Source organism: Hyperolius riggenbachi, chromosome 8 (genome assembly GCF_040937935.1).
Source record: "Hyperolius riggenbachi isolate aHypRig1 chromosome 8, aHypRig1.pri, whole genome shotgun sequence".
Taxonomy (NCBI): Eukaryota; Metazoa; Chordata; class Amphibia; order Anura; family Hyperoliidae; genus Hyperolius; species Hyperolius riggenbachi.
The window spans coordinates 174,694,395-174,714,580 of record NC_090653.1 but is presented as its reverse complement, the minus strand read 5'-3'; the positions used below and the strand labels follow the sequence as shown (position 1 = coordinate 174,714,580).

General features: G+C 45.0%; 1 protein-coding gene across 1 annotated transcript in view; it reads right to left on the bottom strand.

The window, feature by feature from the left end:
• LOC137527192 (rho GTPase-activating protein 20-like) overlaps positions 1 to 20,186 on the bottom strand; it is a 275,894-nt gene that overhangs the window by 123,989 nt on the left and 131,719 nt on the right. Inside the window, exon 6 of the mRNA XM_068247674.1 lies at positions 6,090 to 6,174. Within this exon, the coding sequence (XP_068103775.1) occupies positions 6,090 to 6,174 (85 nt within the window). The remainder of the gene's footprint in view (positions 1 to 6,089; positions 6,175 to 20,186) is intronic.

Sequence of the window (20,186 nt, the reverse complement as noted above, 5' to 3'; positions counted from 1 at the left end):
TCTCTTATTTTTATCATTTAAGCATTCTTTTCTATTTATTCAGTTAGTAATTTTAGATGTCAAATTATTTGTTTATTTATTATATTATTTATTATCGTCAAATATGAGACCAAACAGGGAAAAGTTTTTTCGCCTGCTGAATGAAAACACATTTTGCTCATCCTAAAATGAAGATTTTTGTTAAGGATTTGAATTTAACTACTTAACTTCCGCTCCACGCCGATTGGTGTGAGCGGAGCGGCAGCCACAGGACCACTCCACACCAATTGGGATGAAGTGCTAAGGGTGGAGATTGCTGGGGATAGTGCGCACCGATGCCTGCGCATCCCCACTTGAATGACGGTGCGCCACTCCTATCACAGTATCCGATCGCTGTAATTGGCTGGCAGGGGGAGGCAGGGATAATAAAATAAAATAAAAAAAAATAGTAACATTTATTTAAAAAAAGGAAATAAATATTTATTAAAACACAAACTAACATCTGGGGAGCGATCAGACCCCACCAACAGAAATCTCTGTTGGTGGGCAGAAAAGTGGGTGGGGGGAATCACTTGTGTGTTGAGTTGTATGGCTCTGCAGCGAACCCTTAAAGCTACAGTGGCCTATTTTGTACAAAATGGCCTGGTCACTAGGGGGGTTTAAGACCGCGGTCCTCAAGTGTTTTTTTAAGGAATTTAAATTTAAAGTGTATTGAGAGGGATATGTAGGGTGCCATATTTATTTCCTTTCAAGCAATGCCAGTTGCCTGACTGTCCTGCTGATCCTCTGCCTCTAATGCTTTTAGCCATAGACCCTGAACAAGCGTGCAGCAGATCAGGTGTTTTTGACATTATTTAGTAAAGGAGAGCACAAAAAGAAGTTAGATCAAGCCTCATTTTCCCAAAAAGATATAGTTTATTGTGGACAACATTCAAGGGCAATAATCAAAATCACACAGATAAAAACACTTTTAGAAGCCTCGAAAAGTATAGAGGGGTCTGCCCCCACTCACTCAGATGCCACACATACACTGCTGCCATACACACTCCATGCATATAGGGCATATCCTAGGTAATCAATGCACAAAATATAATTGGATACTCTGACTAGCTATATAAATGGCCAATACTAAAAGATGATGAGTGTTAATCAAAGCTAATAGCTGTTCAGCAAAAATACAGTCCGAAGTAGGCCTGCTGTTAGATAGGATGATAATTTAAGCAATCAAACAACCATAGGTTGGAATGATATGCATCTCCTGGAGATGTAAGTCAAGTGAGTCCGATCATGCAAGCCAGCATACCAATAAGCAAAGTTAGGTAGTTGATTAGCTGCAGCGTGATAGCCTGTAACCAGCCAGGCAGTAAGTCAAAGCTCTCTCATAGCCATAGCATAGCTTTAGCAGAGTCTGGTATTGCAAGTGCTTTTTACCTTTCTCCATCCGTCTGGGACCGCAGAGCTCTGAAAGCTGCATCCCTCCTGCAGACAGTATGCACATAAAGCGAGAATGCTCACAGAGACGTCTTAGGCAGCACTTCTGCACTGAGGCCTTATACAGGGGGCAGTAGTGGATACTAAATGCCCGTAGTTGTGGTGAAGGATTATTGGGTTATGGTTGGTGCCTTACGAGGAATAGCACACCTGTCTCCAACAGCTAATGTGCGCACTGGACACACAGAATTGCAATATAACAATAGCAAGCAATAGCAAGAAAGAGAAAAACAGCCCTTAGAAGGGTGGCACTGACTGCACCTGTCTGCAACAGCTAAAGTGCACTGTGTGGACACACTGAATAGCAATATCACAAGATCAAAACACAGCCCTTAGAAGGGTTCTTGGGGTTACGTAGATTGTTGAATTGGGACTGTCACAGCAAGAAACTGCACTGGGGACACAGAACACAGGCTGTTACGATCCGCATCTGCTGGTAACATCACAAACTATTTGGATGAACTGCTTAGATTATGCAACCTGAACTGCTCTCTTCCCACCAGCAGAGGTTTCTCCTTCAGGAACTATTCTATTGCAGACTGCTAATGAGGGCAGGTCTGAGATCAGCTAGATATTTTTATCTGACCTCCCAGCACACTATATAATCAGCTCCAGCAGACCAGTTCATTGCTAGTTCTTCAAGCCTTTTACCTGGTCCTGATTCCTGTGATCTAGCCCTTCCTGCCTTGCTCCTGTTCTCTGCATCCTTGTTACCTGCCGTGTATGACCTTTGCTATTCCTGACCTTGACTGATTTTTTGTCTAGCGATTATATTACTGTATGATTCTCTGGTTTTGACCTTGCTTGTATGACTACCCATTGCTTGTCAATATCTGGTTTAGTTGCCTGAGTGTATATATTGTATATAGTTCATGTGTATATATTAACCAGGTTCCAGGGTTAAGTGTGCACCCTAAAATATATGCTTAAAGAGAACCTGTACTGAGTAAAAATATTTAAAATAAACACATGAGGTAACTTCAAATGAAAATTACATAGTTAACTTGCCATCAGTTCCTCTCAGAAGCTCACCATTTTCTTCTGACAATAATCCCTTCCAGTTCTGACAATATTTTGTCAGATCTGAAATATATCAGTTGCTGTCAGTAAAATATCAGTTGCTGTCAGTTATAGCTATAGTTATAGTTATAGCTGAGAGGAAAACAGATGTACCAGGCAATGTCCATGTTTCCCTATGGCTCAAGTGAGCGATGTTACAGTTTAACTGTGTGCTGACCAGACAGCTGTTATTGTGTAATGGCCATTTTCAAAATGGAGGACGGAGAATTCCATTGATCACAGTGGACAAACAGGACGCAGAATAGGAAAAAGAGATTGTGGAGTAGACTACATGAAAGGTAAGTATGACTTGTGTATGCCTATTTTGACTTTTATTTTCAGTACAGGTTTTCTTTAAGGGTATCCTGCATATCCACTTTATGCAGGGAGCACTTAGCATATATATATCCCTGAATTAAATTGCTAGTCCTGTATGTATGGTTTCATTTGCAGTCGCATTATTCCTTATTTTGATTGCCTAGTTTATTTGCATAGTTTCCGTGCATGAAGTCAATGTACGTTTTGATGCCACTTGCTTAATTTATGGTTACAATTACAATAAACCTTTGTTATTTTCCTTATTCCTGGTCTGAGTCTCTGTGTATTTCCACAATAGTGATAAATCTGCATTTCTTGCAATTCTTATGCACTGCACGTGGTGTTAAATGTTGCCAGTGCATGGGAAGCATAACACAGGCCTAACTAACGTTTCCCCTATTTGCAGAAATGCTCTGCCTCTAGTCTCCTTCACAGCAGCCACAGTCAGAGTGTAAAATGGCTGCTGTGCTGGCTTTCTGATTGGTGGGGCGGGAGGATAGCTGATTGGCTGCCATGTGTCTGCTGACTTTGGGGTGAGGGGGTCAGTTTTTGGCTCCATTATAATGTATAGGGGGCGAATCGAACACACCATATGTACGCGAACAGACGCGAACATGAACACGCAATAAAGTGGGGGGGGGGGGGGTGAGCTGTCACCCTAAACGAAAAAAGCACATAGACAAAGGGAGCCCAAATGGTGCAGTACGTCACACTCAAAAGATGAAATAAGAAATCGTATACAGAGGGTACTCACAAAGGGAGGTTGCAATGGGGCAACCAACCACTGCCAGCAGGTGGAGGTCAATAAACCCGACTCCAATTGGGGGTCCCAGTCAGCTGGAAATGGTCGCACCTTTCAAGGAAAAAAGGGTCCTAGAGACCAGTAGTCCAAGGGTATCCTCTACTCTGGGATGGGGATGGGTATTAAATGCACAAACAGGATGAAAAGGCACCCCAATGATAATAAAATGAATTAAAATCTATAAAATAAATAAGGTTTGAGATGGCTTACCTCAATGAAGACAAATTCATACATAAATGAATAATCTTCAATAGCCCTGGCAATGCGTTTCGTGGGTCTCCGCCCACTTCCTCAGGCAAAATCAAGTGCCACGCTATGTTCAGAGCCAGATATAGAGCACCAAGTGAACATAGTGTGGCACTTGATTTGGTCTGAGGAAGTGGGCGGAGACCACGCATTGCCAGTGCTATTAAAGATTATTCATTTATATATGAATTTGTCTTCATTGAGGTAAGCCACCTCAAACCTTATTTATTTTATAGATTTTAATTCATTTTATTGTTTGGGTGCCTTTTCAGTTTTCATCCTGTTTGTGCGAACACGCAATGTTTACTGTGAACTATTCCCTGAGCGAACAGTCCGGGCCGTCTCTAGTTGGGATGAAGTTCAATCCTTGGTTACAGTTCTTCTTTAACATTGGACAGTGGCACCTTGCAAGGAGGGAAGGTAAGGAGGGCCACACTCTCGTCCAAACATTTAGAATACCCCCCTATAAAAGAACAATGTATAGAAATGAATGAGGTCCAGGACCTATTCTTCCTCCAGTCCATCTTACTTTTACCACTTTACTCATTACTTTTCCTTTAAAATAGATATACATCTGTAAAGTCAGAAACCTTCTGCAGTTGCACCTTATAATAATAAATGTGTAATTCTGTATGCCCTTGAATTAGCCTGTAGTACAAAAATCTGTGAACAAATAAAGCCCTAATTAGTCACAGATCAGTATTATATATGTATATTTACTCTTAAGCCTGCAATATTGTCTAAGGAAATGTGATCCATATGTTTTCAGTGTTGGGGTAATTTGTTATTGCTGCAGTCCCACATTTGCTTTAAAGAGACTCCGTAACAAAAATTACATCCTGTTTTTTATCATCCTACAAGTTCCAAAAGCTATTCTAATGTGTTCTGGCTTACTGCAGCACTTTGTACTATCACAGTCTCTGTAATAAATCAACTTATCTCTCTCTTGTCAGACTTGTCAGCCTGTGTCTGGAAGGCTGCCAAATTCTTCAGTGTTGTGGTTCTGCTATGAACTCCCCCTTCCAGACCCCTCTATGCACACTGCCTGTGTGTTATTTAGATTAGAGCAGCTTCTCTCTTCTCTCTTATCTTTTACAAGCTGGATAAATCATCCTCTGAGCTGGCTGGGCTTTCACATAGTGAAGAATTACAGACAACGGCAAAGCTGTTTGCAGGAAGAAAAGAGCAGCCTGAAACTTCAGTGCATGAGAGATGCAGGGGGAAAGAAACACACAAATGATCTCTTGAGATTCAAAAGGAAGGGTGTATACAGCCTGCTTGTGTATGGAAGTATTTTCTATGTGTGGACATACTGTACATCAACCTACTTCCTGTTTTGGTGGCCATTTTGTTTGTTTACAAACAAACTTTTTAAAACTGTTTTAACCACTTTTAATGCGGCGGGGAGCGGCGAAATTGTGACAGAGGGTAATAGGAGATGTCCCCTAACGCACTGGTATGTTTACTTTTGTGGGATTTTAACAATACAGATTCTCTTTAAAGCAGTTTCAGTCTTCATTGGCACATTTTAACAGAAGGGAAGTTGAATGATTTTTCAGCACAGCTCATTGTCATGTATTTCCGTATGGCTTGCAAATGTGAGAAATACAATAAGTAAGGATTCGGCAGCTTCAGCTTCCCAACCAGATGTGAACTAGTGACATTGTCTTGCGGGAATGACCACACAGAGGCTGTTTACCATACATTCAGCAATAAATTGCAGATGTCACTTCCATACCTCCGAAACTACTACTTGATTAATTTTACAAAACCTACAATTTTTTACACAAATAAATACACAGGTAACTCCATCTCTTTGAAACTGATAAAGCAAATAATGATATGAAATATTAATGTAAACAAATAGAAATGACTTTGTCAGCCTCATCCATATTATACATCATACCATACCATACCATACCTATCATGATACCTTGATACTTTGTCTTTGCTATTCCTTTCTAAACACTATATTTAATCAGAAACTTTTATTTCTGAGAAAATTAATATTTCTTTATAACCCTATTTTGATTCTGTAAATATCAGACTTTTTTCCCTAGTCATCACATTGTGATATCCCAGACCAACATACTGTATTAAACACTGATAATTACAAAACAACAAGGGCACAAATTGCAGGTCATGTCCTGTGATCATGCATTGCTAAGAATTGAGACAGAAAAATAATACTCACAGATATATATTCATCTGCATCCACATATGAGACATTGATCAATAGTGCCATAGGGTATTCGTCTTTCTTCACTTCAGAAATGTGCCTGAGAAGGAATAATGGGTCAATTGCGAAGTCATGTATTTCATTAGCCTGGCTTTGCATGTAGGATTACCATTATTGCATTTCTCTCTGCATGTTTAGTTAGATTTTTTTCTTTTTCAAGACATACAGAGCTCATGATAAAATGCCTGACACTTACCTAGCACTTTCCTGGGAATTCTACATCCACAGGTTTTATTGAGCTTGCCACAATGTCTTTTGCAGGCTAAAAGCTCTGCTTCATTAGATATATAACCAGGGCCGGTTCTCTCATGAAGCAAGGTGAAACATTTGCATCAGGCGGCAGAGGTTATGGGGCAGCATTTTTGTACTGTGTTTCCACTAACAGTATGCAGTCGAGAGTAGGAGGAGAAGCGAGAGGAGAGCAAGGTGAAGAGGTCATCATTGGGGAAAAGAAGCTTGTTGTGCTGTGTGAGGAGTCTCACAGTGAGTGAAGAGGGGGAGTAGGAGAACAGCAGTGTTTCATTTGACTTGCACAGCAGAAGGGAGGAGGTGGCACTGCTGTCCTGACTGAGGAGGAATGGAGTGGCTGAGGGTAAGCAGTTTGTTTGTCACAGACCCACAGCCAACCAGTATGCTATTGTGTTGAGCTGCAGCATGTCATGTGAAAACATTAAATGAAGCAGAGTAAATTGTCAGGTGCTGTGTGATCATTCCAAATCGGCGTGTGTGTGTGTGTGTGTGTGTGTGTGTGTGTGGGGGGGGGGGTTGGGGGCACATCCTCACAAGTTTGCCTCAGGCAGACAAAAGTCTAGAACCGGCCCTGTATATAATGAGCCTAATGGCCATAAAAGCTCAGACTAAGCCTCTTCATACTTTGGATACTACTTGATTTACTACACTGTTTTGATCTTTCGATTTTCCCCTTTGTCTTTCAAATATCTACTTCAGGACACTCCTCTCTACATCTACAGGGGTTTGTGTTCTAATAGTAATCCTATACTGAAGAGAGTATGGACAGAACCACTGATAGCTGCTTTCTTGTAGTAATTCTCTGCTTCTTATGGTATGCTGTCTGAATGACTATGCATATCAGATGTTCTGCTGTCATTCTAACTCCACTGGCTGCAGTTATATTCTAGGTTTGGCTCAGATTGTACAGAAACCAAAAGACCTTCTGCATAACCAAGCAGCTAGTATTTTTAAAATGAAATAATACCACCTCCCTTATTCCTCTCACTCCAAACACTCGGACTGGGGATGTGATTACTGCAGGCAGAGTTTATCTCTTTCCCCTTCCCATTGTAAATAAAGTGCAATGGCCTGACTCAGAAACAGGAACAGGAAAGAACCTGATTTGAATAACTACTAAAAATCTTTGCATTGTTCAATCCTTTAAGGTTGATACATACAAAAACCAGATATCTTTGGAGCAAAATGCAGGCAAATAATTTTAGTTACAGCGACTAGATTTTTGTGGACCCAATCTGGAACAAGACAGGAAGGGGGGAATGAGGGGGCTGGCCATTGTCAGGAGGCGGGCACAGGATATTACATACCAACACAAATAAACATTGAAAAACATATATAGGGCAGGGAGAGATGTTTGTTGCTGATACACATAATTTTTACAGAGCACCATTAGAGCCATCCTAATAAATTCACAAATAAATAAAAAATGCAAAAATAATTTTTGTGAGGCATTATCTACATGTGCGAGTATGGCCGTCTGGCCGACACCTCCATGGTACCATAAAGCTGCTCCTGCATGAATGGCTTCATGTTACTGTATAGGTGCGGACTACAATTGCCCATGAGCAGCACATCAGTGCTTTGTACATGGACAGGAGTGCAGAGCCAAGAACAAATATGACAAGTGCTTGTCGGATAGGTTTAGAGGGCCCTTGCACAGGAATGATTCTGACAATTTGAGAATGATTCTGACTCAAGAATGATCCTGACAGCCTCTGGATTATCCAGAGGCTTCCCTCTACTGAGGTAAGTAACTTTTACCTTATTCCTCCTCATAGGTTCACTGTAAGCATTGTACCCTCCAACCCATATAATTAGACAGAATTTTCCAATATGTAATTAAACAGTGTCACAAATTTAAGTATGCTACCCAAAAAAACAGTGGGGGACAGAAAAGAAGAAAGACGGCATTCAGAGTGTTCTCTCCCCCCAGCTTCATCTCTTATTTGTGGGCGGGCCAATGATTTCAGGAGGCAGCCATGGAAGTCAATTGTACTGCCACAGAGTTCAGCTTCAGGGACATTTGGTTGCCCATCTGGAACATTTAGTGGCCCACCTGGGACATCCCGAGGCCCACCTGGGACATTGGCTGGGATATAGATCCTGAGGGGGGACAGAATAGCTGCTGAACTCTCATAGGCTTGCATTGGATATGTTTTCCCATCCAGTCTGGGAAAAAGTGTCAAATCCGGACTCTCTGCAATGTTTTCTTTCCGTGCAACACGGATCCGTGTGCAATCCTTGTTTCTGCACGAGTGGGTGTGGGTCCTATTTTTAACACAGGATCCGCTTACAGTGTTTCTGCAGAGCAGGCAGTGCAGTGATCCCACCTCATCACAGCATATACCTTTACCTAAGTGTTGTGTTCAGTGAACCCACCTCATCACCACATACACCTTTACCTAACTGTTATGTTCAGTGAACCCACCTCATCACAGCATATACCTGTACCTAACTGTTGTATTCAGTGAACCCACCTCATCACATCATATACCTTTACCTAACTGTTGTGTTCAGTGAACCCACCTCATCACAGCATAGACCTAACTGTTGTGTTCAGTGAACCCACCTCATCACAGCACATACCTGACTGTTGTGTTCAGTAAAACCACCTCATCACAGCATATACCTTTACCTAGCTGTTGTATTCAGTGAACCCACCTCATTACAGCATATACCTTCACCTAACTGTTGTGTTCAGTGAACCCACCTTATCACAGCATATACCTTTACCTAACTGTGGTGTTCAGTGAACCCACATCATCACAGCATATACCTGACTGTTGTGTTCAGTGAAACCACCTCATCACAGCATAGACCTAACTTTTGTGTTCAGTGAAACCACCTCATCACAGCATATACCTTTACCTAACTTTTGTGTTCAGTGAACCCACCTCATCACAGCATATACCTGACTGTTGTGTTCAGTGAAACCACCATCACAGCATATACCTAGATGTTGTGTTCAGTGAAACCACCTCTTCACAGCATATACCTAGCTGTTGTGTTCAGTAAAAGCACCTCTTCACAGCATATACCTAGCTGTTGTGTTCAGTGAAAGCACCTCATCACAGCATATACCTTTACCTAGCTGTTGTGTTCAGTGAACCCACCTCATCACAGTATATACCTGACTGTTGTGTTCAGTGAAATCACCTCTTCACAGCATATACCTAGCTGTTGTGTTCAGTGAAACCACCTCTTCACAGCATATACCTAGCTGTTGTGTTCAGTGAAAGCACCTCATCACAGAATATACTTGACTGTTGTGTTGGGATATACCACTCTGTGCATACCTGTTAACTGCTGCACCTGCGTGACTGCACATTGTATTAGTCAAATCAGTGCATACCTTTCACTTCATCCCCCTGATATGGACAAAACGGACAAGACAGGTAGAGGAAGAGGTAGAGGCAGACCCAGAGGAAGGTCACCTGGCAGTTCTGTGCGAGGTCGTGTTGATGTGATTTTGTGCGGCCCTGGCACAAAGTACAGTGCTCAGAAGAAGGCACGTCCCATCACTTCCCAAGATTGTCAGGACGTGATTGACTATTTAACACAGAACACCTCATCTCCCACAGCCACCAGCACTACTACAAGCACCACATCCACTGCATCCGACACTTCGCAGGAGTTATTTGGTGTGGAAATCACTGATTCACAGCCAATACTGCTACAACAAGATGAAGGCGCTAAGCAAGTTACACCACCACATACAGTGGGTTGCAAAAGTATTCGGCCCCCTTGAAGTTTTCCACATTTTGTCATATTACTGCCACAAACATGAATAAATTTTATTGGAATTCCACATGAAAGACCAACACAAAGTGGTGTACACGTGAGAAGTGGAACGAAAATCATGCATGATTCCAAACATTTTTTCAAATAAATAACTGCAAAGTGGTGTGTGCATAATTATTCGGCCCCCTTTGATCGGAGTGCAGTCAGTTGCCTATAGACATTACCTGATGAGTGCTAATGACTAAACAGAGTGCACCTGTGTGTAATCTAATGTCAGTACAAATACAGCTGCTCTGTGAGGGCCTCAGAGGTTGTCTAAGAGAATATTAAGAGCAACAACACCGTGAAGTCCAAAGAACACACAAGACAGGTCAGGGATCAAGTTATTGAGAAATTTAAAGCAGGCTTAGGCTAAAAAAAGATTTCCAAAGCCCTGAACATCCCACGGAGCACTGTTCAAGCGATCATTCAGAAATGGAAGGAGTATGGCACAACTGTACACCTACCAAGACAAGGCCATCAACCTAAACTCACAGGCCGAACAAGGAGAGCGCTGATCAGAAATGCAGTCAAGAGGCCCATGGTGACTCTGGACGAGCTTCAGAGATCTACAGCTCAGGTGGAAGACTCTGTCCATAGGACAACTATTAGTCATGCACTGTACAAAGTTGGCCTTTATGGAAGAGTGGCAAGAAGAAAGGCATGGTTAACAGAAAGCATAAGAAGTCCCGTTTGCAATTTGCCACAAGCCATGTGGGGGACAACCATGTGGAAGAAGGTGCTCTGGTCAGATGAGACCAAAATGGAACTTTTTGGCCAAAATACAAAACGCTATGTGTGGCAGAAAACTAACACTGCACATCACTCTAAACACACCATCCCCACTGTCATATATGGTGGTGGCAGCATCATGCTTGGGGGGTGCATCTCTTCAGCAGGGACAGGGAAGCTGGTCAGAGTTGATGGGAAGATGGATGGATCCAAATACAGGGCAAACTTGGAAGAAAACCTCTTGGAGACTGCAAAAGACTTGAGACTGGGGCGGAGGTTCACCTTCCAGCAGGACAATGACCCTAAACATAAAGCCAGGGCAACAATGGAATGGTTTAAAACAAAACATATCTATGTGTTAGAAAGGCCCAGTCAAAGTCCAGATCTAAATACAATCGAGAATCTGTGGCAAGGTCTGAAAACTGCTGTGCACAAACACTATCCATCTAATCTGACTGTGCTGGAGCTGTTTTGCAAAGAAGAATGGGCAAGGATTTCAGTCTCTAGATGTGCAAAGCTGGTAGAGACATACCCTAAAAGACTGGCAGCTGTAATTGCAGAAAAAGGTGGTTCTACAAAGTATTGACTCAGGGAGCCGAATAATTACGCACACCCCACTTTGCAGTTATTTATTTGTAAAAAATGTTTGGAATGATGTATGATTTTCGATCCACTTCTCACATGTACACCACTTTGTATTGGTCTTTCACGTGGAATTCCAATAAAATTGATTCATGTTTGTGGCAGTAATGTGACAAAATGTGGAAACCTTCAAGGGGGCCGAATACTTTTGCAACCCACTGTACGTCTGAGTTAGGAGGCGTTACTATGGACGTAACATGTGAGGAGTGGGATGATGAAGTACCTGGTGTTGGTGCAGTTTTGGAGGTGTCTGAGGAAACCGAAGCTGGGCAGGATAATTATGATGACAATTATACGGATGCCACGCATGCTCCCAATAGAGGAGATGACCAGGGGGACAGTTCAGAGGGGGAGTCAGAGAGGAGTAGGAGGAGACGAGTCCCTGAAAGAAGCAGATGGAGCTCATCGTCAGAAACAGCTGGTTGCAGTGTCCGGCGCCATATATCGCCAGCTATGGACAGCCATCCAACATGCCCTTCAACGTCAGCTGCTGATGGCTGATGCCCCCATAGTGCCATCACCCCAGGGGGGCTCAACGGTTTGGAAATGTTTTAATGTGTGTGCCTCAGATTGGAGCAAAGCCATCTGTTGTCTCTGCCTCAAAAAATTGAGCCGTGGAAAAGTCAACACTCACGTAGGGACAAGTGCCTTACGAAGGCACCTGGAGAAAAGGCACAAACAGCAATGAGAAGAACACCTGAGGAAAAGCAGCACCCAAAAGTCAAGCCACCCTCCTCCTCCTCTTCCTCCTTCAGGTGCAGCATCTTCAGCCGCTTTCTCCCTTGCACCTTCACAGCCACCTTCCTCCACTCCGCCTCTTCCCTTGAGCGGTTCCTGCTCCTCTGCCCACAGCAGCCAGGTGTCTGTGAAGGAAGTCTTTGAGCGGAAGAAACCAATTTCTGCCAGTCACCCTCTTGCCCGGCGTCTAACAGCTGGCGTGGCGGAACTAATAGCTCGCCAGCTATTACCATACAAGCTGGTGGACTCTGAGGCTTTCCATAAATTTGTGGCCATTGGGACACCGCAGTGGAAGATACCAGGCCGCAATTATTTTTCTAAAAAGGCCATACCCAAACTGTACCGTGAAGTTGAGAGGCAAGTGGTGTCATCTCTGGCGAAGAGTGTTGGGTCAAGGGTCCACCTTACCAAGGATGCCAGGTCTGCCATGCACGGACAGGGCTGCTACATTACGTACACAGCCCATTGGGTCAACCTGGTGAACGATGCAGGGAGTATGTGGCTGCGCAACGGACCAACTTGTGACACCTCCACGGCTTGCAGGCAGGCCTCCTGCCACCTCCTCTCCTTCTGCTACATTCTCTTCACTGTCATCCTCCTGCTCCTCCTCGACTGAGTGGCAGTTCAACTCTAGTAGCGCTGCCATCTCCTCCTCTCCAGCTACACAGCCCCATCTCCCCAGAGCCTACGCTGCATGCCAGGTACGACGGTGTCACTCCATCTTAGACATGTCTTGCCTCAAAGCGGAGAGTCACTCTGGACCAGCTCTCCTGGCTGCTCTTAACAAAGAGGTGGAGCAATGGCTGACCCCGCACCAGCTGGAGATCGGCAATGTGATGTGTGACAACAGCAGCAATCTCCTTTCCGCTATGAATTTGGTAAAGCTGACACATGTACCCTGCATGGCACATGTGCTGAATCTGGTCGTTCAAAGATTTGTGTCAAAGTACCCAGACTTAGAGGACATCCTGAAGCAGGCCAGGACGTTGTGTGGGCATTTCAGGTGGTCTTACACGGCCATGGCATGCTTTGCGGACATTAAGCGAAGAAACAACTTGCCAGTGAGAAGCTTGATATCTGATAGCCCGACTCGCTGGAATTCGATCCTGCTCATTTTCTCTCACCTGCTAGAACAGGAGAAAGCCGTCACACAGTACCTGTACAATTACAGTAGAAGGACACAATCTGGGAAGATGGGGATGTTCTGGCCACCGAACTGGACACTGATGCAAAATGCATGCAGGATCATGCGGGCATTTGAGGAGGTGACCAACCTGGTGAGTCGCGCTGAAGGCAGCATCAGCGACTTGATCCCCTACGCTTACTTCCTGGAGCGTGCCATGTGTAGAGTGGTGGATCAAGCTGTGGAGGAGCGTGAAGAAGAACAGTTACAGCAGGAAGAGTCGTGGGAGCAATTTTTATCTGAACCAGATGTTTCCTTAACACCTGCAGCAGCACAGAGGGGAGAGGAGGAGGAAGAAGAGGAGTCGTGTGGGGAAGAAGAGGAGTCAGACTTGGATGATGAGGAAGGTGTTTCTGTAGAGGAGGAAGAAGCGGCGGCAGAGGAACAACCGCAGCAGCCGTCACAGGGGCTTGTGCTGCTCCACGTTCCCGTGGTATTGTTCGTGGCTGGGGGGAGGAAGAGGATTTACTAAACGTCACTCAGGAAGAGCAAGAGGAGATGGATAGTACGTCTGGATCCGACTTTGTGCAGATGGCCTCTTTCATGTTGTCCAGCCTGTTGAGGGACCCCGTATAAAAAAAACTCAAGAGGAATGACCTGTACTGGGTGGCCACGCTACTAGACCCTCGGTACAGGCACAAAGTGGCGGACCTATTACCAACTCACCAGAAGGCGGAAAGGATGCAGCACATGCAGAAAAAGCTGGCAATTATGCTTTACAATGCGTTTAAGTGTGATGTGACAGCACAACGCAATAAAGGTACCACTGCCAGTAATCCTCTTCCCATGTCCATGCAGGCAAGGAAAGGATGCTCCAGCGATCTCATGGTGATGTCGGACATGCGGACATTCTTTAGTGCAACGCCTCGCCGTAGCCCTTCGGGATCCACCCTCCACCAACGCCTGGACCGGCAGGTAGCCGACTACCTGGCCTTAAGTGTTGATGTAGACATTGCGAGCAGCGACGATGAACCCTTGGACTACTGGGTGCGCAGGCTTGACCTGTGGCCAGAGCTGTCCCAATTTGCCATCCAACTTTACTCTTGCCCTGCCGCAAGCGTCCTGTCAGAAAGGTCTTTCAGTGCAGCTGGAGGCATTTTCACTGAGAAGAGAAGTCGCCTGAGTCACAAAAGTGTTCAGTACCTCACCTTTATCAAAATGAATGAGGCATGGATCCGGGATGGCTACTGCCTGCCCCAAGACTAAGTAAGTCCCCACACACAGCATCTCTGCCTGCAGGCCACTTGCCTTCTCCGCCACCACCAACAGGGTCCAGGACTCCAGGCAGATTCCTGAATTTTTAAGGCCGCTGCAAGCAGCGGCCGCTATACCAATTTTTCTGGTGCATGTACATACCTGCCTAATTTTTCTGGCTGCACTGCGGGCGGCTGCAACAACAAAACAAAAGACATGTACATAAGCCCATTCCCCTTCGTGATCATTACCTTGCCGTGGTGAAGGGGCTTGGGTATCACAATGAAGCAATGACCGCCGGCTATATGAGTGTCTCAGGTGGGGGTGGCACACCAAAGATAATAAGGTTGTTGCTTCGTTGTGGTCAGACCAAATTTGATCAGCTGGACAGTCACTGTTGTTCTATCATTGAGCTACCACAGCCCGGCGACCATATGGGCTTTAAAACCGCCACGGCCTGCACTCTGGCCATGTTGTGCACCAGTCCAGTACGGCCATCACTACGCAAACAGCTGTTTGCGGTGCGTTACACAGTGAGTTTGGTGTGTCAGTGTGAAGCAGTACTCTAATTACACTCCCTGATTGATGCATACACATGCAAGATGTTTTAAAGCACTTTAGGCCTGCAATTTAGCATTCAATGTGATTTATGCCCTTAAAACGCTGCTTTGCGTCAAATCCATATTTGTCCCTGGGACTTTTGGCCATGTATCCCACTCCGCCACCTGGGGGTCCAGGTGTTAGACCCCTTGAAACATCTTTTCCATCACTTTTCTGGCCAGCATAAGTGTTTCTAGTTTTCCAAATTCACCTCCCCATTGAAGTGTATTGCGGTTTGCGAAAGTTTGCGCGAACCGAACCTTCTGCGGAAGTTCGCGAACCAAAAATCTGAGGTTTTGGCCATCTCTACGTATAGGTGATATACCTTCCCTGACTGTGTTTTGCAGACTAGGTATCAGTGGCTAGATGGACCCTTGCCCCAACACTGTGTGCCAGAGATGCCATGACTTGGCTTACCACGTCATCATCAGCTGCTTCACTTGTTTCTGATAACTCACAATAGGCACTTGCAGCAGGTACATCATCATCATGACACCTTACATCCATGTGTGTAATGATGCCTGATTTAGACTTATCAGGTTGTGTAACATCCTTATCTGTTGGATCTTCTGGCAATAATGCTTGCACATCACTAATTTCCTCAAACTGATGTGCAAAAAACTGCTCTGACACATCAAGTGAAGCAGCTGTGGTGCTAGTGGTGGCAGTGGTGATGGGGCGAGTGGTGACTCCTGGGGTGCCTGAATCAGAGCAAGAGGAGGAGGATGCGCCAAGGTTCTGAGAGGAAGCAGAAGAAGATGGGGTTTGCTGTGTAAGCCAGTCAACTACTACCTCAGCATTTTGGGAGTTCAGGGTACATGGACCCTGAACACTGGGCATCATTCTAGGACAACAGGAAATCACAACGGCAAGACCCCTACGACCGCTGTGGTGTGGCCTGCCTTTGCCTGTCAATTTTTTTTTTTTTTTCATTATTTTGAAAAATACAAAGAAAAAACCCTGCCAGTAAGGAAGAACTGGATCACTCCCAGTGACTCCGTGTGCGGAAGCGCAATACACCACAACATCATTCATAAGTGCTATTCTTGCTGTATTTTGATTGTTATATCACACATCTGTGTGAAGTTACATAGTTACTAACTATGTAACTTCACACAGGTGTGTGATATAACAATCAAAATACAGCAAGAATAGCAATTATGAATGATGTTGTGGTGTATTGCGCTTCCGCACACGGAGTCACTGGGAGTCTGTGCTTATCTGTGACATACAGCTCAAGATAAACTGCACTGGATGCAGAGATCTGTGATATAATCAAAGTGCAGCAAGAATAGCACTTATGATGTTGTGGTGTATTGCGTTTCTGCACACAGAGTCACTGGGAGTCTGCGAACGGCTCCCTGCACACTGCAAATCCGTTTTCCGATTCCGATTCCGATTCCGTTTCCGATTCCGATTCCGATTCCGTTTCCGATTTTCCTTGAATACATTCAACAGAAAAACGGATCAAAAAACGCAGCATGCAGTTAAGATTAAAAATCTGAATCGGAATCGGATGTAAAAACAGATTAAAAAGCGGAATCGGAATCTGAAATGCATGCAGTGTGCAAGAGGCCAACATCTGTGACGTACAGCTCGAGATATTTGTGATATAATAAACCTTCCACAAGAATAGCACTTATGAATGATGTTGTGGTGGTGTATTGCACTTCTGCACACAGGAGTTTGCACAAATCTGTGATGTACAGCTCAAGATACACTGCACTGGATGCACTGAGTGCAGTGTCAGGAGCCAGGACGCTGTGCAAACACAACCTATGAATCAGTACCAGTCCTGAGAAGGGCTCTTTTTGTTTAATTTTTTTGAAGTGTCTGGGATGAAAACTGTGCTGTCTGGGTTGTGGGGAGGCCCCAACTGTGGCAGTACGACCGCTTCCTGGAACCTCACGGTTGTTATGGTTTAACTGTGCCGTGGTACCAACACTAAGAGCCATGGACTATCTATGCTGCCACACGTTATACTCCTCCTCCTGCTGCATCTTGCTGCCTGTGCTCCCACCGCGAGGGTGCCACAGGCCACTGTTGCTAAGCCCAAAAACTTGTGAAATATTTTTGAGGTGTCTGGGATGAAAACTGTGCTGTCCCGGTTGTGGGGAGGCCCCAACTGCGGCAGTACGACCGCTTCCTGGAACCTCACGGTTGTTATGGTTTAACTGTGCCGTGGTACCAACACTAGGAGCCATGGACTATCTATGCTGCCACACGTTATACTCCTCCTCCTCCTGCATCTTGCTGCCTGTGCTCCCACCACCAGGGTGCCACAGGCCACTGCTGCTAAGCCCCAAAAATTGTGTAATTTTTTGAGGTGTCTGGGATGAAAACTGTGCTGTCCGGGTTGTGGGGAGGCCCCAACTGCGGCAGTACAAACGCTTCCTGGAACCTCACGGTTGTTATGGTTTAACTGTGCCATGGTACCAACACTAGGAGCCATGGACTATCTATGCTGCCACATGTTATGCTCCTCCTCCTGCCTCCTGCTGCCTGTGCTCCCACTGCCAGGGTGAATCTACCTCCTCATCCTGCTTTTTCCTCACAATATGTGGATCTTCCTAACATAGGTGACTTTGGGGACACCTGTGCAAGATGGGCATTGGAGACCCTAGCATCAGACAGCACTGGTCTGGTGACCCTAAATGACACCAAGCCTGTACGTGTGAGGAACCCTGACTTCTATCCCATTTGTCTATGTCGAGCATTTTCAAGAGCTAGTTGAGAAGGATGTCCTCTCGCTAGCATGAGGCTCCACTAGGATAGGTCCATCTAACATTACTGCTGCGGAACGCATTGCACTTAAAGGTCTGCAGAATAATAATAACATTGTGATCAGGAATGCAGACAAAGGCGCATCCGTAGTAGTATTGGATAGTGACACATATAGGGATGAGGCTCTCAGACAGTGGGCGATGTTGATACTTACTTGAGCCTTAAGGCAGATCCCACACTTGAATTCCAAGCCAAATTATTGAATCTCTTGTGGGGAGAGCATGGGTATTTTTGATCATAAGATGGGTGAGTATTTGGGGGTCAAGTCCCCCGTGGTTCCTATATTCCACCACTTACCCAGGGTCCATAAACCAGGTTATCCCCCTGAGCAGGGGCGTAACAAGAAATCACTGCGCCCCCCTGCGAATATTTGGATGGGCCCCCCCCATAGGTGCCAAATAATCGTAATGGGGCAGCGTTTCACTGTAAATTAATTGTAAAGTGGGCAGCATTTTACCAGACAATCGTAATGTGGGCTAGAAAATCGTAATGTGGGCAGAGTTCACCAGAAAATCGTAATGTGGGCCTTTAGAAAATCATAATGTGGGCAGAGTTCACCAGAAAATCGTAATGTGGGCAGAGTTCGCCAGAAAATCGTAATGTGGGCACCAGTCACCAGAAAATCGTAACGTGAGCAGCAGTCACCAGAAAATTGTAATGTGGACAGCATTCACCAGACAATCGTAATGTGGGCAGCGTTCACCAGAATATCGTAATGTGGGACAGAAAATCGTAATGTGGGCAGCGTTCACCAGAAAATTGTAACATGGACAGCATTCACCAGACAATCGTAACGTGGGCAGTGTTCACCAGAAAATCGTAATGTGGGCCAGAAAATCGTAATGTGGGCAGCAGACACCTGAAAATCGCAATGTGGGCAGCAGACACCTGAAAATCGTAATGTGGGCAGCAGACGCCTGAAAATCGTAATGTGGGCAGCAGACACCTGAAAATCGCAATGTGGGCAGCAGACACCAGAAAATCGTAATGTGGGCAGCAGACACCAGAAAATCGCAATGTGGGCAGCAGTGACCAGAAAATCGTAATGTGGGCAGCAGACACCTGAAAATCGCAATGTGGGCAGCAGACACCAGAAAATCGTAATGTGGGCAGCAGACACCAGAAAATCGCAATGTGGGATCTGGCCACCATTACTTAAACGATTTATTTTCCCTATTTATATGTTCAAGCTGCCATTCTTGTGTTAGCTATGATTAAGGACCAGGGCCGGGCCGAGGCATAGGCTGGAGAGGCTCCAGCCTCAGGGCGCAGTGTAGCAGGGGGCGCAGAATTCATTCAGCTGTCATTCCTAATTGTGTTTGAAGCAGAAAGAAATAAGAAAAGGGGATACATGGCAGTGACTGCAAGCCAGATAATTAGATATTAAGGTGTTGGGGAGGTTGTTGGCCCTGTTGCGCCTCTTAGTCTAATAGCAATCAGTGTTTGATGGCTCGGGTGGCAGGGATGGAGGGGCGCACTCTGGTGTCTCAGCCTTGGGTGCTGGAGGACCTTGTCCCGGCTCTGTTAAGGACGGTTAAGTCCAAAACATGTCAGCTACTTGATGCCTGCCGAACTTGTATTTTGGACATGTCCATAATAGAGGTAACTTCAAACTGACAAGTGCGGACCTTTCATTGTGTGCCTCATCCTGCTGCTGCTGTCCGTGTTACCCACCGCCAGGGTCCACACAGAACAAATCTTCTGCTGCCAGTCTGCCACCAACTATTTACACCACTACAATAGCTGCATCTACCTCCTCCTCCTGCTGTGTCAGTCTGTGTTACCCACCGCCAGGGTCCACACAGAACAAATCTTCTGCTGCCAGTCTGCCACTAGAGATGAGCGTAATGACCTAATTACGATTTTGCGAAATTTCGCGTAATTAGTGTAATTACGATTATGGCCGTAAGTACATAATCGTAATGAAGAAGGATTTCGCGAAATTTCGCGTAAGCGTAATTTTCGCGTAATTTTCGCATTACAGTCGTATCATGCCGTAATTTCGCATTAAACGCTACCGTAATTTCGCGTTAAACCGTAACGCTCCGTATAATATAAAAAAGCCGCCGACTTTAAGGGTTAATAGCAAAGCCCCCTTAAATGCTAAGAGCCTCAAATTTGGAGAATATATTAAGGAGATCAGGAGGAAT